The sequence below is a fragment of the Ictalurus furcatus genome, chromosome 8 (genome assembly GCF_023375685.1).
Source record: "Ictalurus furcatus strain D&B chromosome 8, Billie_1.0, whole genome shotgun sequence".
Classification (NCBI taxonomy): domain Eukaryota; kingdom Metazoa; phylum Chordata; class Actinopteri; order Siluriformes; family Ictaluridae; genus Ictalurus; species Ictalurus furcatus.
In genome coordinates this window covers 9219260-9243796 of record NC_071262.1, presented here as the reverse complement: position 1 = coordinate 9243796, position 24537 = coordinate 9219260, and the positions used below count along the sequence as shown (strand labels likewise).

Genomic DNA, 24537 nt, shown 5'->3' with positions numbered 1-24537 from the left:
GTGACATAATATGCTAAGCAAAATGATATTTCAGGCATCAGTTATTTTGTTGTTAAATTCATCAACCCCATTTATTTCCTTACATAACACAATGTTTCCTTTTGCCTCTTCAATATTGCTGTTTATCTCAGTGCTATTTAGGTTCCAAATGGAGCAGCTGCACAGCCATAACTTTAAAACGCTCTTTGTATAGACTTCAGAAATATAGCAATATAAAGTAGTTCAAATATGTAACTGTACTATTTAAATTAGGAAGAAATAAAAGCATAGTAAGAGGTGGGTTGAGCTTTTTTTATCCTTAACCCCATTTAAGAAGACTATATCTATATACAGTACGTCACCTGGCTTCTTGTGAGTGGTCAGCGTCCTAGACAATAGGTATGATCTAGTATCCGACAACCCTGCTATAGTAGACTCTGGCTCAAGATAAAAAGAGCAGGATGTTTCCGAAGAAAAGAATGTAAAAACCTTCCTGTTATCTATAGGTGTGTTCCATAAGACCCCCCTATGCATGTCTCTGTTTTTGTTAATCTACTGTATGGAAATAATAACATCTCCAAATAATGGAAGTTAAAAACAACTTAAAAGTACCCCCTAGACACCTTACTCTGCGCTAAACATCTAAAATTAGGTACAACTAATAAAGAGCAGCTCCAGAAGCCTAGCATCCTAACTTTCTACACAATCCCCAGAAATAAGGTTAAAAAGAAAAAAGAGAACAAGTCTCTCAATCCTCTCTTCTAAAAGGACAGAGGAAGCAGGAAAAGCAGGGGTATTGACAAAGCACAACTCGTTATATTTAACACAACTTAAGTTCTACTCGTTCTATAACAATTAGAACAGAAAGTAGTCCATAAAAATAAATAGACTACTACGTCAGGTTTCCATTAGATTTTCGAGCGTGGCTGTGGGAATTTCTGCCCATTCTGCTACAAGAGCATTAGTGAGGTTGGGCACTGATGTGGGGTGAGGAGGCCTGGTGCACTGCTGGCATTCATATTCATCCCAAAGGTGTTCAGTGGAGTTGAGGTCAGGGCTCTTTGCACACCATGTCTTTCTTGACCTCACTTTCTGTATAGATGAGGTTCAGGTTTGAGCTAGACCCCTTAATTCCAGTGAAGGGAAAGCTCAAAGCTACAGCATACAAAAATATTCTATATATTTGTGTGCTTTCAATGTTTGGCAAAGGTTTTGGGAAGGCCAAATATGGCTGTGATGGTCAGGTGTCCACATAATTTTTGCCCATATAGTGTAGCTCTAGTAAAGTAGGGCACCTCTGATTAATAATTGATGTACCATATAGGCAAATTTCCATGGAGACTCTGAAACCTCTAGACAGGAGTAGGACAATCATTAGTCCATTAGTACAGTACATGACTATGATTTAGGCAAATTGACATGAACACTGTGTGAAATGGAGTGAGGCAGTCAATCACTACATCCCAGTTATATTGTGAATGACTACACCTTTACATGCCCTGAAATATTTCCACTTAAAGGTGTCAAGATAGGACTAATTATTGATGCATTTCTATTGATGTTCATGTTTGTATGCATGTAAGGGTAACAACTTCATGTGAAAATTGATTAAACAAATAAGGTTATTGAGTGTATTGGGACCATGCCATACCACCCCATGGAAAAGCAATAGGGTTTGACCTGGTCTCTGATAAAAAAAAAATTATTCATTCTTCTGCCACTGCCAAATAGTGGTCTGTTATCCAAGGTAAGGACATGGCCTGTTAAGGGTAGCTTGAGCAAAGGTGATGAAAGATGTATAAGAGCTGGTGGAGCAGTATTTCTCAGTCAACCCTACTTGACCTGACCCATTCCATCTACCACCCAACCAGCAATGATGGACAGGATTCCAAGCAGATTATTCAGCAATGAACCAACTTGCATGATTTCTGACCTTAAGAAAGTGATGCTGAAACTAGGTCCATGAAAAAGGAAGTAGTGTAGCCCAGTAGTTGTTGTTCCAAAGAGGGATGAAATGCCCAGGCGGTGTGTTGACTTTTCAAAACTTAACAGAGTTGTTTGGTACCTAGGTACCATGAGCTTGTGCAAAGAATACTGGTAAGTGCTTCCAATATAATCAGCCAAACAACTCATAATGTTCCCAGCCTTCAGAGGACATGATCAGTTTATTGAAATTCCATTTGGACTCCACAAAGCCGTTGACACTTATACATCTTGCAGGATGCAGTCTATACTTCTGCTTACATAGACAATGTATCAGTTTGTAGCCACTTGTGGAATGACCTTAAAAGGGTATTCCAGAGGATCCATGAGGTAAGATTAGTGTTTAAGGCCAAGTCACCTTGTTATGCCAGGGGTCTCTAACCTGGGCTATGTTTTATGTGGAGGGACCATAGATCCACAAGTTGATTGTTAATGTAGTTAATGTAGAGGTCATGGAATGTGTGCTGCATCTTACAGTGATTTACATTTTACGTTGGTTAAAACTTTGATTTTCCCTTTATTGTGCAGATTGATGCCTCAGGGATATGACTTTGTGCTGTGCTACTACACTGTGAAGGGGAGGGTCGATAACTCACGCACTACTGTACATCGGTTGTAAGATGCTCCTTACTGTGATCAAGCATTCTACAGTGCAGAAGCAGGCTTTAACAATCAAGTGGGCATTCAACACAAAATATTAGCTTGTTAGTAAACCCTTCACACGAAAGACTCACAGTAATGGCCATATCACCAGGCATTGCCTGTCACTCAAAACATTCCAGTTTCAGATGAAAAACTGGACAGGGCTTCAGATTGTGATTACATGTTTCTAAACTCACCAACAAGAGTAGGGATAAGTGGAAGGGGTGGAGTTTGTGATGACAACAGGCACACTGCTGCCATAAGTAGTGCTCTGTTTTATTTTAGCATCCTGTTATTTTGTCATAGCTTACTTGTGTATTGTAATTTTAAAACTGTGAAAGAAATGTGCTGCTATGCCAGAGAGGTGCACATACAGTAACTGAGCATAAACTGGAGCATATTAAGTCATAACATTAGTACTGGCTACTGTATGTGATAATTAAATGAAATCACCAGTCAATACCAGTTTGCTTTTGTAATGCCAGTAAAGATCACAAAGGTTTCTAGATCCATTCATTGCCACATTCTTGTAAGAGATGATATATTAATACAAATTCTTGTATATTAGTGTCAATATTGTGCATACATATGTGTACAGTATGTACATTAAACTGTATACTGCAGACTGCAGTACCTATGACAATGCACTATACTGTACATTATCCCATTTCTCAGTAATCACTCAGAGGCAGAACTGGTGTGAGATTGGGAGCACAAAGGTCAGTCTGTCTACTCAGAGTTTTTCTCACTCTATCACCAATAGAGTGATAGAGTAGAGTAGAGTAACACTCTGTGTGGATGGCATCCCAAGAGCTATTGTTCCTCTTTTAAAGGACAGCCTTATTCACTGTGCCAAGAATGCTTAGTTTGCCCATTGTCTGCTCAGTGGTCTTTTTCTATCTCTTTTTTTTTTTTTTTGGTGAAAATTTGTGGTTCCTGAGGATATGACTCAGTATCACTGCACACTGCACTTTACAAAGCTTCATCAGTCACTTTTATATTATGGAAAAAAACCAAATAGAAAAAAACCTCAGAATGTGTAACCATGGTAATGGTTTTAATGGTTATAATGGGAATTGTATTGGTTTTAATAGAAACTGTAATGATCCTTGTGGGTCTCTATGGGTAATAATAATAATAATAATAATAATAATAATAATAATATGTTTAATTTTATATAGCGCCTTTCCAGAGCTCAAGGACACTTTACAAGAGTAATACAATGATACATAAACAATGAACAATCATGGACAAACACAAAGTGTGAAAAGCAATGAGCAATCAAACACAGAAGATAAAATACATAGTATTTTGGGTAATTTGTTGCCTTCTATTGGTGGCATGTTTTGTCTATTACCAATAATGGTATTGCAATAATTTAAATGGTTAGCTGATGGTTTGTAATGGTATTTGTAGTGGAAATCATTAGAATTTCTGTAATAGTTTCTATTATTTCTTTTTCCCAGCAGGTTTATGCCACTACAATAGTTTACAGTTTACAGAAATGTTTTGTGTATTTACTGTCCTGTGTATTTATTGTCTTACACTTGACTCGCACTGTTGTGTATTGCACTTTGTGTATGTAACAAACTTTGAAGTTGGGCAAGGAGGAGGCAAGAACCGGCTGAACATAAAATTAATGTTTCAATATAAACAAAACACAATAGGTGTGTTCGATTTCGGCTGGATGTAACCGATCGGCGAGAGTTGCCGCTTGCAGTGTGGTGAGGAGATGAAAACGGAGCCGTCAAGTCGGACACATTCTGTTTCCCGTAGTGACACTCATGCGGTGTTTGCTTTCTTTACTGCAGACGAAGTGGATTAGATGTAATATTTCTCAGATAAACAGACATCTGAATTTTACATGTAGCAACCAGAAACACTTTTCACTGAATAGGTTAAGTTAATACACTGCCTGTATGTACAAGAAGAATCTTCAACATACAGTGCATCCGGAAAGTATTCACAGCGCTTCACTTTTCCCACATTTTGTTATGTTACAGCCTTATTCCAAAATGGATTAAATTCATTACTTTCCTCAAAATTCTACAAACAACACCCCATAATGACAGCGTGAAAGAAGTTTGTTTGAAATCTTTGCAAATTTATTAAAAATAAAAAGCAAAAAAAAAGCACATATACATAAGTATTCACAGCCTTTGCCATGACACTCAAAATTGAGCTGAGGTGCATCCTATTTCCACTGATCATCCTTGAGATGTTTCTCCAACTTGATTGGAGTCCACCTGTGGTAAATTCAGTTGATTGGATATGAATTGGAAAGGCACACATCTGTCTTATAAGGTCCCACAGTTAACAATGCATGTCAGAGAACAAACCAAGCCATGAAGCCTGTATTATTTAAAAACCAATAATGTCGGGTCTACATTTTTTGCAGTTTTATTTCGATAAACATGACACAATATAATATTAAGATTACACGAAAAGGGCTTTTACTGTTATAAAACAAAACTTATTTGTGAGCCTTAGCGGAACAGAAAGCTTCAGAATAAACATGAAAAGCACGTCATTGTTGTCATTGGTGAGTCTGGCCAATCTTGAAATAGCTGTGTTGTCATCAGAGCTCATGCAGCCACCCTGGAGAAGCTGCACTGGCTGACGGAGCCGGTGTCCTGACATTTCTTCCTACCTGTCAGATTGTCCTACCAGGGCTTACAGCACATGTGCACATCAACAGTGCGTCATTTTTGTCATGCTGAACAACACGCCCATAATTTTTTACTACTTGCGCGAGGCCAGCTAGCAGTAATGAGAACTGTTTATGGTCACATTCATACAAAGCCAGCCAGCACCAGTGATCATCTTTGTTAGCATTTTTCATAGAAACATTCGGCTAGATATGGGGCATGCATCACTGATTAGTAAACCATTTCAAAATGATTTGATTGTTTGGTGTAAAATATATATTATTAAATTTTTTTCATTATTTTCTTTCAATTTATCCGTTTATTGGTGCTTTTTTCTTATTTGCACTGTCAAATCATCCTACCTGTTTATTTTATATTGGTAGGACAGTCTGATAGGGTATTTTTGCACTGTAAAATCATCCTACCATTGCGTAATAAGAATCTTCAGCAAAGTTACACTGAAATATTTTACATAGTCACAGATGCGAAGCAGAAACCTGTGGTAGGATTTTTCGATGTGGTAGGATGGATCGAGAGATATAGATATAGCCTAATTTTACGCTACAGTAGGAAAATCTGACAAGGTAGGACAAATCGACAGAACACCGGCTGCACTCGCTATCGCGGTACTTTGATTCCATACGTCACAGTGACGTGGTGTCGGCGGCGTCTCAAGTCGGACAAAAATTCTAACCAGCATGCACTACTTCCAGTCAGCCGTGGATCAGTCTGCGCAGAGCCGCATGAAGGCGAACACACCTACTGTAGTCCTGTGTACTGCTCTGTGTTGCACCATGGTCGTTAAGAAACGACATATCGTTCCAACGTATACAAGCTATATAGAGGAATGACAATAAAAACTCAATTGATTTGACATCTGCGTACCTATCATTATTTATTAAACAACACAAATTCCTGCACATAATATATGTCAGACAATGTTATGCCAGTGTATATCAGCAGTTCCAACAGCTATAATGCTTCTTTGTGTTTCCTTGTGCATGGGATTTAATCAAAGACAGGATTTTAGAGAGGACTATGACTATTTTAGATTTTAGCTGTGTACCACCCATGTGAAATTAACAATACAGTTGCTAAGCAGCCTGAGTTACCAAGCAAAACACCACTAGTAGTGGCTAACCCCTAGCTAAAAGCAAGCAAGCAAACAAACAAACAAAAAAACAGCAAAAATAACTTTTCGACAGCTAAAATCCTTTCAGACAGGGACTATACAGAGAGCAGTATAAAAACAAAACAAAAGTCAATATAGAACATAATAACGGATGCCCTCAATGGATGTATTGATTATTGAATGGCGATGCGTCATTTTTTTTTTAAACCCACTTCAGGGAATTGTATTGACATTTGTCTCCTCCTAGCGATGATTCACGGTGGCGTATGATTTGAGCCAAACGGCTTTCCGTAGTTTAAACATTAATCACGTGTTATTGGCAGGAAGAGGAAACAATAGGTTAGCAGTCGCCGGAGTTTCTCTCCTGTGTCTGCAGCTGCTGTATGAAACAAGTTCTGGCAGCAGACTGGTGGTCATTTTTTTTTTATTGATTTGTAATCTGAAATGTGTTACAATGCGTTATTCTCTTAGCGCTGGTGATGTTTCCGGGCAGCTGATAGAGAGATCTGTGTGGGATGGAAAAGCAGGCTGATATCTGATCTGCTCCCAGTCTGCCTCTCTGTACTTTGACACAATGCCATGGGGAACTGCTGGACTCAGTGCACTGGGATATTCTGGAGAGAGGCGAACAGGATCCAGAGAGGAGGAGGGTGAGGGTGCTAGAAATGTTTATAGAAATGAATGTTAAAATATTGTTTAATCTTTGTGTATGTAAAGTCGAACGGTTTGACAGTGACAGTGTGATTACAGTAACATGTGATCACGTGCACTGGTTAAGCCACAAGCTAAACTCTAACGTATGTTATGTTAAACTAAAATAAATAAATCAATAACCGCGTCTTTTCTTTCGAGAATAAACTTTTTCTCACAGAACATTAAGTATGCCTTTAGTTTGACAGACAGCTAAAATACGTGTTATACAGTAATAGGGCCACGCCCCGTAACCCATCCCTCCTCCTGCTAGTTAGCCAGGCGGCTAGCTGCATTATTAACAGTAGCTATGAGCTACTCTTACACTACTGGCACTGACATTCACAACGAATAAAGTTAGTAAAACGTGTATTCACTGTAATAATGTTGTCCAGAAAAAAAAAAGAAAAGAATTAATATTGCAATTTAATTCTTTTTGTTGTTGTTTTTTCCCCATTGTTCACAGGTCTAAATACTTTAGAAGTAGCACAACTGGAGAACATTATACAATAGAGGTATAGTCAATCCCCCCCATAAAAATAAATAATAAAAAATAAATATTATTATGTAAAAATAAATAAATAATTTTTTTGACATAGAATGACTTCATCTCTTTGTTTGTTTTTAATGTTGCAGTTTGAGAATCTTGTGGAGAGTGATGAGGTGAGTGCTGACTTCATCATTTCCCAGACACAAAGAAAGTCACACTCGGGAATACCGTCTTTTATGTTTTCTCTAATAATATTGGTTCTTCTTGCAGGGTGAGAGTTCACAAAGTTGTGCCAGGTAAGGTGTTTTGTTCTGCTTTTCTCACACAGCTTACATAAATAAAACAATGAGTTTAGTGTGTGTGTGTGTGTGTGTGTGTGTGTATATGTATGTGTGTGTGTGTAGCTTTTAGTGTTGGTGTGAAGTACTGTAGGTTTTGTTGCTGATAGAACAGCAGTAATTCCAGCAACGTGAAGTTTATCCAGCGGCATGGCACAGCATCTGCGAGCACTGCTTGGAGAAACGATTTAATTATATGAATAAATAGCTGTTATACCAGTAAGAAGGTTTTCTTTTTGGACGAACATAGATTTTTTGGCAAAATAATTTCCTCAATTTTCCTCAAAATTATCCTTGTTGGCATGGGCGTAACCATGCATTCTTTGGGGGGGTCGTGTCCCCCCCCCAATGTTGAGGAAATACCAATCTGTCCCCCTAATATACAGTACAAAATATTTCCTGTATATCCCCCTTTAATTAACCCTGACAACGGATCTGTCTTTGCTTCATCTATTCTATTTATTTATGTCTATTCCTTTTTAATATATTTCCATTTGTTAAGGAAAATAGGTGTGTGCCCCCCCTCCAATTGTACACTTGGTTGCGCCCATACTCAACGCAAGTTCGTTGATATATTTTAGCAGCTCAGTCTGTAAGAAATGGAGACAGCAGCCAAGCATAGAAAAGTGTAGCAGAACATACAAGCTTTTTTCAGACAGTAAGTAACTAGATACCTAAATAGTAGGTAAGCTTAGCTTAGTATAGAAGGCATCATACCATGGCTTGGTTTGTTCTTAAGAACGTCAAGTAACTTTTGATATTTGCACACCCACGAAGTATGCTAGGCTAACGTCAGTTCCAGTTTTTGACTATTAACGTTACCTTCACTTGCATATCCTCCCGCAGAGTTCATTGTGAACCCTCACGTTGTGACAGACTGTTATATATGTGAGTGAAAGTGAGGAAAATTGCACAGCATTTTGTTCCTTTACACTACATTTGGGCTAAGGACAACTAAGTGGACCCCCCCCAATGTCCATACCATGGTTCCGCCCTTGCCTGTTAGTCTTAAATGTGTTAAGTTTTGTCAAACCAGCAAGGACAATTGTAGACAAATTAAGGAAAGTTGGGCAAGATTGTGGCGCAATAGCTATGCTTTCTTATTTGGCATTACCCCAGATGTGAATGAGTACAGTATGTAAATGTGTGTATGCATGGTGCCACTTGATTGACTGCGGAGTGACTCCAGGGTGTTTTCTTGCCTTAAAATCAGTGTTCCTAGGATAGGCTCCGGAACCACTAGGACACTGACATAAACTGGGAGAAATAAATGAGTGAAAAATAAAATTTTAAACATCTGCAGATATTATCACTTAATGGAATTGTTATATCAAAGGACTCTCACAGAAATTGTGTGTGATATTCCAGATATTGGGGGGTGTTTATGGAACAATATGGTTCAACAAATCCATCCATTTTCTGTACCGCTTATCCTACACAGGGTCGAGGGAGACCTGGAGCCTATTCCAGGGAACTTAGGGTTAGGGTACGAGGCAGGAGACACCCTGGACAGAGTGCCAACCCATCACAGGGCACAATCGCACACACATTCACACACTACGGACAATTTGGAAATGCCAGTCAGCCTACAGAATCCGTCCTCAGACTGGGGGAGGAAACCAGAGTACCCAGAGGAAACCCCCGAAGTACATGGAGAACATGCAAACTCCATGCACACAGGGTGGAGGCAGGATTAGAACCCCCAACCCTGCATGTGCAAGGCAAACATGCTAACCGTTAAGCCACTGTGCCCCCTAACGTGGTTTCAGGGACCACTTTTAAACAAGCCATGAAGCTGTAAAGATAGAGAGCAAGGCATTAGGGATTAGGTTCAGAATAGGAGCCACCTGAGTAGCAGCTGAAGTATAGATATCATCATTTTGAATGTCTTGAAATCTCCTTTGGGTTTTACAAGACACGACAATAAGCTGAGTGCTGCAGTAGTGTACACATTAGATTAACTACTGTTCTACCCCAACCATTCCATTAAGATTTGAGCAAGCGAAAATGAAGATGAATGGACAATACAGTCAAAGCTCTTCTGGCATATGCAATTTTGAGAGGTATAAACTGTGGAATCTCAGGAGGGTTGTGAAGTCTGACCTTTATTATATTTGGTTCAGGCCCATCAGTGAGGAGGAGATTGGCCATCTGAAGGAACTGCGCTATGCTGCTATTGCCGATACGCAGACACTGATCGATGAGAAGCTGAATGCTGAGGTATGGCCCATTACCACTGTGCCTCACCTTGTCTTTCCAGCTGTTAAGCTAATAATAAAAAAAAAAGATCATGAAGACATGCAAGCATCATATAGTCCCAAGAGCTAATTACATTAGTTTCTTTTGCTGTCTGTGATTATCCTAATTTAATGAAAATATTTTTGAATCTTTAAATTCATCAAAATTAGCAGGCAGTTTTTAGTAAGGGGTTAGAGTCTTGTATTTAAGCTTACTTTTATAATCCTACATTTAAGTTTTTCTTTATTTCCATGGTTTGCAGTTTGTGTTGCTTTTTTAGTGCTTTTCATTCCTGCTATTCATTATCTTCATTTGTTCGGTTTCGTTACTGTCCCCCTTTTTGTTGTGTTATTTCTGCCCAGTTAGTGGCACAAGAGGAGAAGTTAAGGCTAGAAGAGGAGGCTATAGTCGCAGCTCAGCGTGAGGCTGCGAGGCTCGCAAAGGAGCGAAAGCTAAAGGAGGTGAGGCGTCCACACTGAGCACGCCCAGCCCTTCTCTTATCCTCCTGCCATACTCCTGTCCTTCATCCTGCTGCTGATATATTTAGAAAAAAAATTAATTAGTACTATAAGCAAAACAGCATTTTCCCTACCCCCTCCTTAACATCTGTTCTTTATGTTGCTCGTATCCTTATTTGCACTCATTTTTTATATTATTTCCCCTGCCCCCCAATTTATGCAGATTTTAGTCTGCAGGACCAACAAAATGGAAAAAGATGATGTAATTAAATGTAATTTGGGTTTTTGTGTGAGATTTGAGAGACTTTATGATCAGCCATCTGTCTAAGTAGGCTGTCATTACTAAAGTCATGTGTGTTTTTGGAAGCAGCAGCTTGCACAGAAGAAAACCGAGAAAGAGGGCAGCAGCTCACATCGCAAACAGTGAGTATGACTCGCACTTGGACACCAACTTATTATATAATATCCTGTAATATAGGGAGTACAGGATTTCATGTAAATAAAAGTATTGCATGTTTAAGTGTTAAAAAGAGAATAAATTAAAATAAATAGTATGAGCAGAAAAAAAGCTGTGAGAATGCATATTTATAAAAGTATGGGCTATTTACATATAGTTGGTCAGGGGTATGATGAAATGCATGTCTAGACATCAGCTTAAAGCACTCAGGATATACACAGCACTAAAAGAAATAGTCATATGCAGCCAGCTTGTGTAAGACTTAATGTCTTGCACAAGATTTATGTATAGACATGGTACTGTGCATATGTTTTAGGCACCCTGTTTTTTGTTTTTTTTTAATACAAACTTTGTTATAGATTTTTTATTTCATGACTTCTACATTATCGAGTCAGTACAAAAACATTTTTGATTCCCGAGCATTAGTTTTCCAGCACAAAATGAAATGTTACAGAAAAATGTTGGTATGTCATTGAAGAAAGCAGCATATTACGTAAGAGACCACTTTTAAGACAAAAAACACAATGAAGGCTGCTTCATTTTTTTTTTTTGCTGCAAAAATAAGAAGCAAGGCATCTTTGCTCTACAGCATTTCTTTGCATGTGCCTAAGACTTTTGCACAGTACTGTATGTGTGTGTGTGTGTGTGTGTGTGTGTGTGTGTGTGTGTGTATTATTATTATTATTATTATTTTTTTTATTATAAATGAGGAAAGGTGGAGTTAGGATTTGAAAATAGAGAATCATCGAGTTACGATTCTTAAGAAGAGAGAAGGTGAAAATACACAAGAAAGACGGCGCCCTTCCTGCACCAAGCTTGGGAGAGTTTGCCAAATAACTCACAGACACGCAAAGTTCAAATGGCATGATCTCTCATTTATTCAAAGAAAGGCAGAGTATATATCAGGCTTGGCACACAACAGAGACAATGGGTTAGGCTAGGCTAGGCAGAAGGGAATATTTGCATGAAACGGGAAGGTATGTAAATTCGGGGAGACGAAGGAATGCGCAAATGGTGAGGGTCTAGAAAAGGGTAGCAACGCAGGGACCAGGAAACAGAAAGGGGAGAGTATTCACAGTAAACTTATCAGCTGGACTTAAGTGAGGAGACAGGTTTCTAGCTGGATCAAATTTGCTCAGAATCAAAAAAAGGTCATGTTGACATAAACAGTAAAATGATTCAGCTAAAGCTAGCAGCGTCTCATGTGTGTTTGATGTCATTTGCCATCGACTGGGAAAGAGCTTATAATTCAGGTTAGTTAAACACAGTTAGTGTACCATTTGAGACGATACTACCCTTCTAAAATTCATACACTAGATGCTAGCTTGCATATTGTAAGTGCATAGTGTATAGTATGTCATTTTGGACACAACTTGACTTCCTCAATTATTAATTTACCAGAGGTGAAGTATGTGAAGCTTTTAACCAAAATGGAAGCTTTTTCAAACATGTTCTAATCAACAAATCTTTACTCATAATGAAACTTGAGACTCAAAGAGGAATGTGACAGGAATGCACCGTAACACTCACTCTCTCTCTCTCTCTCTCTCTCTCTCTCTCTCTCTCTCTCTCTCTCTCTCTCTCTCTCTCTGTGTGTGTGTGTGTGTGTGTGTGTGTGTGTGTGTGTGTGTGTGTGTTTCTTTAACAGGCCATCAGGTGGAGAGTTTGAAGCGTACCTGCAGAGTGTGAAGGCTCAGTCAGAGGCATTCCGCAGTAGTCGTGAGTACTCGAATCTCTCCTCACCGATATCACACATGTCTTCTGTGAGTAACTGGACAGTGGGGATGGGCGACATCTTATCATTTAATTGTTTTATCAATATACCGGTAGAAATTATCCCCACAATAAGAATTAGTCTTCCTGCGATAGTAACGATAAAGCCGAGTTGAAGATGTATTTCTGTGTGCGACGGTCAGCGACCGAGTACGGCGGAAGACAGACGTGAAGCTGAGGAGGAGTTTATCGCTAAACGAGGAGCTACCTCTACAATCTGGAACTGGTTTGGTTACAGAAAATCAGTTTTATTTTTAGATCAATGTTTGTGTTTCTGAGGCTCTCAAGATAACAGCGAGCACTTGTAGCCAAAGACAGTGATGCATGGTTCGTTATCGCAATAAATACCAGAAAATATTGTGTGATAGTTTTAAGTCCTTATCGCCCATCCTTACAGAACAGTGTCTATTTGTTTTTTACTGTAAAAGTGAATTGGACACACCCACCCCTCCACCCATATTAATCACTTATTCCCATGATATTAATCAGACGTTGTTTAGTGTGAGCAGTGTCACAATCAGGTATGCAAAGAAGCCTGTCATAGCTACAGTTGCAAATTGTGCATGGAAAAGTTTGCTATATTACTTGTAGCCAATCTGTCATGCCAACTTGTCAGACCCAGTTTGCACCCCTACCTCCACTGCTTATTTACCCTCATAGTTCCAATCAATGACTGTATATTGTATGAGTGGACATCATGGCGCCATTCACTTCCATTGTGCGTTTTTGGGGTTGAAATGCCTCTTGACCTGCCCATACACCTGCAAATTACTTGAAGTGCAACGTAAAATGGTGTATTGGGTAAGTCAAAGTGATAAGTACAGTGTTAATTAATAAGTTAAATGTTTAATTGTAATCACATAATCTTTGCAAAAATATTGAGTTTACCATTTGTCAGAAAAAGATGTTAGAGCTCTTAGTCATGATTGACTGAGCTGCTATTTGCTAGCTAGCTGACATTATCAATCATTTTAATCAAAGTAATGTAAGTAAAAGTAAGGTTACAACTGAAAATATACTGGTAAATAGCCAGCAACATTTACACTCAACACAACTTATTTTTTAAGGAAAAAGAAAAATCACTGGTATCCAAGATTTTTATCAAAAAGTGGAACTTTCATATTTTTTAGATTCATTACACTTAAAGTGAAATATTTCAAGCCTTTTTTTTGTTTTAATCTCGATGATTACGGCTTACAGCTCATGGAAATTAAATATCCAGTATCTCGAAGAATTTATAATACAGAAATGTCGACCTGAGCAGAGCTCTAATCGGCTAATTAACTCAAAACACCTGCAAAGGTTTCCTGAGACTTTAATCTCTCAGTCTGGTTCAGACAATCACAATCATGGGGAAGATGAAAGTAAAATTTGCATTTCATTTGGAAATCAAGGTCCCAGAGTCTAGAGGAAGAGTGGAGAGGCACAGAATCCAAGTTGCTTGAAGTCCAGTGTGAAGTTTCCACAGTCAGTGATGATTTGGGGTGCCATGTCATCTGCTGGTGTTGGTCCACTGTGTTTTCTCAAGTCAAGAGTCAATGCAACATCTATCAGGAGATTTTAGAGCACTTTGTGCTTCCATCTGCTGACGAGCTTTATGGAGATGCTGATTTCCTTTTCCAGCAGGACTTGGCACCTGCCCACAGTGCCAAAACTACTAGTAACTGGTTTGCTGACCATGTATTACTGTGATTGATTGGCCAGCCGAATTAACATACTTTTCAGAAGTTCAACATTTCTGTATTATAAATTCTTTATTCTACTATTTTGAGATACTGTCTAAGCCGTAATCATCAAGATTAAACCTAAAAAGGCTTGAAATATTTCACTTTATGTGTAATGCATCTAGAATATATGAAAGTTCCACTTTTTTAATTAAATTACGGGAAAAAAAATACTTTATGAAACTTATTTTTTTAGATGCACCTGTACACTCTGCCCATTCTCTCAGTGCAGTTTGTTTAAAAATGAGAGACTGGCTAAACTTAATGTTAATATTTTGAGTGTTCATTGTCATACAGTCAATAAATTGTTATGAAATCTGTCATTGACAGCTTTGGATATCACCTCCTTAACCACACCCTTTAATTTGTCACCAAATAACTCATATACTGTGTTTATCTTAAGGAAAAAATATTGGGGGAGATATTATGGTCAACTGAACAGCATGACAGAACATTATTCCTGAAAATAATTTGTGCAGGTGTAACTTAAAACAGAAGTTTGCCCTGGGTCCCATTCACTAACATGGGAATGAGTGGAGTTAAAACTTGTATTGCAGCCAGCCACTAGAGGGCCTCAGAAACATTTTGACTCTGTACAAAGTCCACTATTATATATATAAAAAGCAAAAATGTTGTATAGCTTTTCTTTTTGGTGTCTGTAAATTTGATTTTTCAGTATAAAGTGGATAATGTGACATTGCTTGAGATATGTTTAATTGAAAATAGACATAACTGCCTCTGAATAAAGCAGAAAGTAGTTTAAAAACTCTGAGTACAGAGACACAATATATTTAAAAAATGTTGTCTTATTATTCCCCCTGAGAAAATGTAAATATTTGTTCTTTTAAGGAAAGCATATAGATTATACAAAATGCTTAACGATATCTATAATACAAACAAAGAGAATGTCACACAATCAGCTACACTCTACAGGTGATTGTAAAAAATGAGTATTTAAATAAGTTACATTACATATATTTGATCTTCATTAAGGTAGTTATTATCTATTAAACCTGTAATTCTTGGTGGATATCGTCCTCTTAGTATCTCAAAAAGCTGCATCATTCACTATCCCACCTAGCTGTGGCATGTATCATCATTAATCATTTTATTTCATTTCTCGTATGATGAGAAACACTAATATCCAGGTACTGTTTGTATATCCAGGACTCTCCTCTGAGACAAATCTAGTGACTCCTAACACAGAGAGCAGCTGGGACTTCACCTGCAGAACTCGCTCCACTAATGATGATGCCACCTCGCTTGATCTTGAGTGGGAGGATGAGGAGGGTGAGAAAGCGCTTATCTATTACAAACACACAAAAAAGACATAATCATTGCATAAGTATTATCATTGTTAACTGTTGCTAACTATTTATATGCTAACTCAACGTACTGGTATGTGCAGGAGAGGATTGTTTAGGAGAATTGTTTTAAATCTGCTTGTACCTGAGAATTCTAACATTAAATTGACTGACATTAAATTGTCGCTTATAGGGCTTTAAACACAGCAGGTAACTACTGAAATTGGATACATCCATCCATACGTACACTCACCTTACTGATCGCTTAAAGAAAATGAACTTGTTACAGTAGCCAAATAGCACAGTGCACAAATGAACAAAAATATAAAAACAGTACAAAAAGTTATAATAAACAAGTATGTTTAATATGCATACTATAATAACATGAATGTGCATATTATAAATACATGCAGTATATTCACACACTGGCTACTTTAATAGGAGTACCTTTAGGAATACCTGTACACATGCTCATTCATGTAAATATCCACTCAGTAAGGTGGCAGCAGCGCAATGTGTAAAATCAAAATCAATTTTTGAGCAGCAGGAGATCGACAGTGACGAGGTCAAGAGCTCCAGCTAATGTTCACATCAAACATGAGAATCGGGGGAAAATGTGCCGTTGGTGCCAGAGGGGCTGGTTTGATTAGTTCAGAAACTGTTGATCACCTGGGATTTTCAAACACAAAGTCTATACAAACACAAGTCTATAGCGTTAACACAGAATAGTGCAACAAACAAAAAAAACATGGAGTCTGTGGAAATGCCTTGGTGATGCCAGTGATCAGAGGAGAATGGCCAGGCTGGTTTGAGCTGACATGAGGGCTACAGTAACTCAAATAACCATTCTTTACAACCACAGTGTGCAGAAAAGTAAATCAGAATACACATGTTAAACATTGAACATCAGTTTCCACTTAGCCAAGAACAGGAATTTGAGGCTACAGTGGGCACTTCACTGTTGAAGATTGGAAAAAGACCAGGCAATTTAAAAAAAAAAAAATTATTATTATTTTACCCCTCAGTGGTAAAACTGAGAGCTGAAATGTCTCTAGTTGCCATGCAAAGTCTTGCCAGCCATGAATGTGAGGAGCAACTATGTTGTACATTTCTGGTGGACATATATTTGAAAACTAGGCACTGTGTAAGGAGGCATCTATTATCTATTAGCCTGTGAAATCCAACATTCTCAACAAAAAAGAATGACTGGTAATTCAAGGCAATGAATTCAATTATTTTGTAGTTATACTTTATGCTTTGGCACTGTTGTTTGTGATTTTGTTTTTCATCTTTTCAAAAACTGGCTATAGATGGCATCAGCATCTTACTATTTTTCCTTCTGTTGTTTTGCTGTATTCCACAACCTGTAGTGGAGAAGTCCTTGGCTGTCTTCATACTTGCATGAACAGCCAATATGAAAAGCTTGTCCATCATCAAAAGCTTCCACATGGCTGACATTTTGCTGCTGCTCAAACTGTTCGAACATGTTTGCTCTGACTATTAGAACAAATGAAACAGACAGAGTTTTTATTCACTTTCTAATGTTATTAGCATAAAAATGATTTGTAAAATGTTATGATGTGACTCTGTTGTAGGACTGTTTAATCTTTTTTTTTCTGAGCCTTTGTTCTCTAGTTATATAAAAGTGAAGACAATTATCGTACATCCACTTAACTGGGCTGTAAGAAATGGGACAGGAATTTTAAGTCTGAAGGCTTCGTCTGCACTAAGAGTGGATCTTGATCGCTCAATTTTGGGCCAAATTGCGCTTGTAAATGAACATTGTGCCAGTAGATTACTAATATCACACCTCCTGTTGCTACAACCATGTCAGTACAAGCATTTCATTTCAGGTCACAAAAATAGCAATGAAGAATGCTACTAAGATGCATTCATATCCAAGTCCAGACTCGCCTGGGGATAAGTTGTACACTCTGACATAAGGAGGAAAGAATTTCCATAGCACTCCTTGTTATACCATGATGGGATCAGCCATTTGCTGAACAAGTTCTTATTTTTGTTGCCAGGAAGGGAATAGGATGGGAAAAGGCCTCTGTAATTATAAATAAAAATGCATGCCAAATTGATTAATTTTAAAACTGTATCTGCATATTTTTCATGGGTTGCATTGAGTAATGGCATGAATGAGTGGTGTATACACCAATCAGCCATAGCATTCAAAGCACCTGCCTAACATTGTGTAGGTCCCCATTGTGCTGCCAAAACCGCTCTGACCCACAGAGGCAAAGGCTCCACAAGACCTCTGAAAGTGTGCTGTGGTGTCTGTCACCAAGACTGATAAGTCCTAGAAGTTGCGAGGTGGGGCCTCCATGAATCGGACTTGTTTGTCAAGCACATCCTACAGATGCTCGGTCCGATTGAGGTCTGGGGAATTTGGAGGCCAAGTCAACACCTTGAACTCATTGTCATGTTCCTCAAACTATTCCTGAATAATATGTTTTGCATTGTGGCAGGGTGCATTATCCTGCTTAAAGAGACCACTGCCATTAGAGAATACTGTTGCAATGAAGGGGTGTATTTGGTCTGCAATCGTTTAGATAGGTGGTACGTGTCAAAGTAAAATCCACATGAATGCCAGGACCCAAGGTTTTCCAGCAGAACATTGCCCAGAGCATCACACTTCCTCTGCCAGCTTGCCTTCTACCCATAGTGCATCCTGGTGCCATCTCTTCCCCAAGTAAATGACGCACACACAGACACCCAGCCGTCCACATGATGTAAAAGAAAGCATGCTTCATCAGACCAGGCTACCACCTTTCATTGCTCCATGGTCCCTTTCTCATGCTCATGTGCCCGTTATCACTTTTGGCGGTGGACAGGGGACAGCCTGGGCACTCTGACCTGTCTGCAGCTATTCATCCCCATACACAACAAGCTGCGATGCACTGCGTTCTGACACCTTTTTATCATAGCCAGCAATAACTTTTTCAGCAGCGCTACTGTAGCGCTTCTGTGGGATCAGAACAGACAGGCTAGCCTTTGATCCTCACAAGCATCATTGAGTCTTGGGCATCCATGACCTTGTTGCTGGTTCACTGGTTGTCCATTATTGGACCGCTTTTGGTAGGTGCTAACCACTTTATACCAGGACCACTTCACATTTTTGCCCATTTTTCCTGATTCCAACATGTCAACTTCAAGAATTGATTGTTCACTTGTTGCCTAATATATCCCACCTCCTGACAGGTGCCATGGTAACGAGATAATCAATGTTGTTATTCATGTCACTTGTCGTTGGTTTTAATTTTATGGTGTAGGTGTTCCTATTAAAGGGACTGGTGCATATACATAGTAGCACATAAGAATAAATACAGTACAAGATGACTAACTTTTAAGAGGCAAGTTATTTTAATGAATATCCAATCACTTGTAGGTATGAATCGGACAGGTGCGACATGGGAGCGCTCTAAGACAGAGGAGGACATCCTGCGAGCTGCACTCCGTCCTGCCGGTAAAAAGTTGGGCAGTGGGCCAGCCTCTGCTTCAGAGGACTCCAACGCTCTTGAGTGGGAGAACGACTTTGTCAGTGCACATGCTGAAGACAGTAGTGAGCAGTGTGATGATGATGAATTCGAGGGATTTGTTAATCCAGTACTGGACACTCCATCTGAGGCAGAGCCTAATGCTGACCAGCAGGACAGATAATCCCAGATAATCACTTGACTAGCTCCACTCTATGTACATTTTTAATTTAGCCTTATTTAAGATAAATTTGAATCAAGTGCAATTTTTAAAATTCTGGGCTGTTGCAGAAAAGTTTTGAGGTTATCATTTAGTCATAACAATCCACTCAACTTTTTCTTTTCTTTTTCGTCTTTTTTTTGGCTTCATCTTTACAGAACGAGATCATGACCACAGTGGTATACTAGGCCTACCTCATTAGAATCAAAGAGGGGTACATAAATGCTAAATGTTGTATTTTTTTGTAGCGTGCTTAAGAAAAGTGGTGCTTGATATCCCCGTCATCCACTCAGCACCAAGCTGTCTTTTACACATTTCAGCAACGTGGAACCTGTAGGCTGAAGTGCATAGAAATGCATTTAGGGGGAAAGTTCTTCCTGTGTCCATTATCTCCGTTCATCAACCCTCATGTTGATCTACAAATCTTGTATGGCTAAAAATACTTCTATTTGCAACTTCTAAAAATTCCTCATGAACACCCTGTCTGTGAAAATGTAATGCATACACAAGTGCTTTTAAAGTGTGAAATATACACAGGCAACACCTTGAATTGTCTTTATACCAAATTATGACTGAAAAATACATGTTTTGGTCCTATTAGTAGTTCCATGCCCTATACTACGAATGATTTAAATAAAATGTTCTATTTTAAAATATATTTACAAGTCAAAATGCACTATCTTTGATCACTTGATGACAAACAACTGCCATTTCAGATATCTCTACCAAAACTATCTACACATGTAAGGTGAAACGTGTAATGCAATCCTATTGGGCCTTTATAGCGACTCAAATTAATCGAATGTATTAAGTGTGTTAAGAAAGGTGTCTGTTGTTTGACTCAATCTTATGAATACACAATACCCTTTTCATGTTTAAAAATGAACATTTATTTAACAAAAAAAAATGTTTAAACAATGTTGTGCCTAATTGTGACACTAGCTTACCACACAGGACCCACCCTTGGGTTAGTGGTGGATTTTGAGCTTTAATTGTTTGGTTGGGGTTTTTTTAATGAAAGGTTTGGAATGACTGTAACTAAGCCTTTACCATAGTTGATTTTTTAAATAGTCATTACCACTGGTTTGTGTAAATAGAATGCATTCAAATCTTTTTTTGTAGCATTCCAAACATTAACTCTTAAATGTGAAGAACTTATGGAATTGCACATTTTTGTTCATCTACATAAGGGTTGTTGTGAATAAAGGAGCACATTTTATATCCATCTTCAAATCTCACTGATTGTGAAATCGTAGAGATCAAACTCAATATACCTGTAGTTTGGGGAAATTCTATCCTCTGCTAATAAAAATGAACCAGATCAGAAACTGTTGAGTGATTTATTCTCCATCATATTGCAGCTGCAAATAAATTATTTTCACTTCTCTTACCCAGTACCTTGCTATGTGGGACTCCAGGAGAGTGCAATACATACAGTAACAGATGCATAATAGATAACAGTACAATGCATGTCAGATAATGGGTTTTAAAGTGATTCAAATAATGATATGAATAAAAGGCACACTATCCATTTCCTCCAGAATTTTGCAATCACAGAAATTAATGCAAAATAAAGGACACTGCAATATTTGCGGGAGGTTGCAATTTTTCAAAATTACCACAGATTTGGGTTTGGATTCATGTGCGTCGAACATGAGTACAGCTAAAAGGTCTCATCACTGCGAAAGACCGTGCAAAAAATTCCGTGCAATTGCAATTTCACCAATTCAAGTAGTTTTTTGAAGAAAAAAAAGCACCGAATTTGCTTCACAAATTTTGAAAAAAGCCACAGAAGTTCAAGCATTTTTGTCCACATCGATCACAAAAAAACTCCACGAAGTCCTGTATGGACTGACTTGCTTGTATTTATTTGTATTATTATTTTCCCAGAAAGGGTTGGATGGCATCTGGTTGAGACTTGACGTGTGCATTGAGACTGAGATTCTGCAAGACGCAACTTAAAAGTCACACAAGCAGGAGGTTTTTTAAAAAATGTATGTAGGTGATGTGACCAAGCAGTCAGGTATAAAGCTTGTGGGACGAACAAAGGCCACCATCATTAACATGAACATGTGGTGGTTTTTAGTAACTGCTTGAGCAGGATCGCAGTGGTTTAAATTAGGCTATAAGTTCTTTATTATTTTTGAAATACCACAGGCAGGTACAAAATGGTTCCCTGGTGGACTAGTGGTTAGCATGCAGTTCTCTCATTGCTGCGGCCTGCGTTCGATTTCAGGTCTGGGAACCAACCCCAGCCACTGGAGGACTGCATGAGGGCCGGTGCACTCTCAGTGCCAGTCCCAGTCCTGGAAAATGGAGAGGGTTGTGTCAGGAAAGGCATCCAGCATAAAACCTGTGCCAGAATCAATATTTGGACCAGTGATCTGCTGTGGTGACCCTGAAAAAGGAGCAGCTGAAAGAGGGGGACAGGCAGATAGAAAATAATAATAATTGCAAAAATAATGCTATTGAAGAAAAAAAAAAAAAAATTCCCCAGGTGAGACCAATTCTGCATTTGAGCTGAGGTTGAACTGTCAGAGCCAGAATTCACAGACATTTCTACTTCTGTAGAGGCATAGGTTTCATAGAAAAGCGGTCTTGGCCATGCACACTTTTGTTTTAAGTCTGGATACAGATACAGATGTGGATGTTTGGAGAAATAAACTGATACACATATCGATAGTGCCATTGTATTACACTCCTAATACACACATATCGGGTTCACTGACCAGCATGTTTTGGGAAGCGGGACAATAGCCTGGATCAAACTCAGGTTCAAACCCTGGAGCTGTGAGACAGCAACGCTACCTGCTGTGTCACCAAGATGTCCTGAATTCAGTTTAAAATATTTCAAATGTAATCAACTTGATTTACATTATTTTGGAAATGCAATAAATAGACATCCAATTAGAGAAGGCCAAACAGCAGATGGCAGTGTTGTAGCAGGAATAAATGTGATAAACATGTACATCTCTGGCTACTGTTGTCCAAATCTAATATAGAAAACAAGTTCATATAATTATATCAAATATTCTGTACGTACATACTGAATTTCAAATTGCTGAATGTTTTATCTACATACAACATTCACTGACATCAATATGACTATCATGGCACTCGTGTTTCTTATACCTAACTGTTGTAAGCTTCCTATGTAACACCCCTGAATGGTAAATATATAAGTGTCCAGGCAGTAGGAATACACCGCGGAAGCAGACTGAGTGCTGATAAGCTAAACTAAAGCACGGTGCGTGTGAATAATGGCAGCTCTCGGTACTCGTACTATAAACACTTGTGGTTATCTGGGCTGTGCACGTCTGGGTTGGCTCATTATTTTGGATGTATGGCATGCTGACTTGATGAATGGCTGCCCAATTTTACACAGAAGTGTTGAAATATTGTAAGTTTTAGCAAATGTTTCCTTTTTCCTCAGTCATACATGTCTTAAGGGAAAGTACACCATGAGTGCAAAATAGGTCAGTTTTATTGTCAAGCATATTTCATTTGATTTGAGGTAATGGGGCCTTCTATTAGGACAGTGACTATAAGACTGGAAGGAACAGTGAGTGATGGAGTTGCAGGCGCATGCCTGGAGGAGAGACTTTGGTGATAGGTTCTCTCTTTTCTCTTTCTTTTTTTTTTTTTTTTTACTCTCCTGTCATTAAGAGCAGGAGCAGCAGCACCAAATGAAGATATATGACTGAGAAAGGACACCTGCTGCAGAGCACAAGCCGCAAAGCAATCTGGGACATATTTCAGGGTGAATGAGTGTGTAGTGTAGTGCAGAGGAGAAAGAGAGAGAGAAAGCGAGAGAGAGAGCTAGCAAGAGAGAGAGAGAGAGCAGCTTTGTTTACTATCTTTTCTATGCCGCTGGTGTATAGTTCAAGAATTATTGATTTATTGATCACACTATATTATTCCAAATAGAGCTAAATTTTGTTTTCAATAACAAATGTGTTTATTGATGTCACGCATAACAGGCATAAATTGATTCCAAATGAGGGTGCAGAGAAAGCAATCTAAAAGTAAATAAAACCCCAGCAAAAAAAAGTTATACTAGTATATATATATATTTTATTCTAAGTTGTTAATTTTCCAAAAACTCTTGTAACCTTGAATATCTTGGACATAGTGATGGAATGCTGATTTTTAAAATGGGTCAGCAGCATCTGTTCAGCATCACAGATCAGTGACACTGTCAAGAACACCTTTAACTTTACTGGCACCAGGAGGTTACAGAGTGTTCAATTGCAGTCTGCACCTATATGTCACAACATGACACTTACGATTTATTATTTCCTTTCTGTATGGCACTTCAAGAGTGCTGCTCCCTCTCCCCCATTTGTCTCTACGCTATTTCACATTCCTCATATATAGTCTATGACTTTTTTTCCTTTTGTCCATGGGTGAGATGGAAGGAATATTTTCAACTGAAAAACCCACCCACAGTCACTCATGCGCACAGACACATGCACACACACCATTTTGTGTTGCAGTAACTATACAAGATCATTCGAGAGGCCATAAACTCTGCCTGACTGGGATTAAAACCCATTTCACATGTATTTACTGCCCTAAATGAGAGGGTGAGGAGGGTCAGCCAGACTTACAAAGGTTTTATGGCATTATCTTTCATTCCAGAGATGACTACCTCTATGTGAAGAGCCTCTACACAGCAAGGGTTAATTATGCACACATACAATCAATCTATATGCCAGCATTTCCTACAAACACAGGGCCAGTCAATGTCAGTTTATTGACATAAGTAACATTTTGTTCTTTGTGCAAACTTGCAGTAGAGGGGATATTTTATGTAGAGCATCATATTATAGGATGCATTGACTTACTGTCTTACACAGTGCAATTCTGTACAAATACGAACCCAATAGATGGGTATCAAATAATCCATTTTGTTATTTCAGCAGCACGGTACAGTATGTGTGGAGTTTCCACACATCCCTTATCCCCACTGCAACCCT

The 24537-nt window shown here is 38.6% G+C and overlaps 1 protein-coding gene across 1 annotated transcript; it reads left to right on the top strand.

Annotated features, from left to right (window-relative positions):
• The first annotated feature begins 6621 nt into the window (after positions 1-6621).
• Positions 6622-20783, top strand: ap1ar (adaptor related protein complex 1 associated regulatory protein). The gene is made up of 10 exons (XM_053630936.1): positions 6622-7034; positions 7541-7589; positions 7711-7737; positions 7835-7860; positions 10026-10122; positions 10503-10601; positions 10969-11021; positions 12704-12774; positions 15720-15842; positions 19251-20783. Exons 1-10 carry the CDS (start codon positions 6964-6966, stop codon positions 19520-19522), a joined length of 888 nt encoding a protein of 295 aa, XP_053486911.1. The 5' UTR covers positions 6622-6963; the 3' UTR covers positions 19523-20783.
• Positions 20784-24537: the final 3754 nt, after the last annotated feature.

What these genes read in the sequence shown, in the direction of transcription:
- ap1ar (XM_053630936.1), top strand. Translation starts at nt 6,964, where the DNA reads ATGGGGAACTGCTGGACTCAGTGCACTGGGATATTCTGGAGAGAGGCG. An exon ending in GAGAACATTATACAATAGAG is followed by an intron (nt 7,590 to 7,710) that starts GTATAGTCAATC and finishes TTAATGTTGCAG; the next exon opens with TTTGAGAATCTTGTGGAGAG. An exon ending in AGCAGCTCACATCGCAAACA is followed by an intron (nt 11,022 to 12,703) that starts GTGAGTATGACT and finishes TTTCTTTAACAG; the next exon opens with GCCATCAGGTGGAGAGTTTG.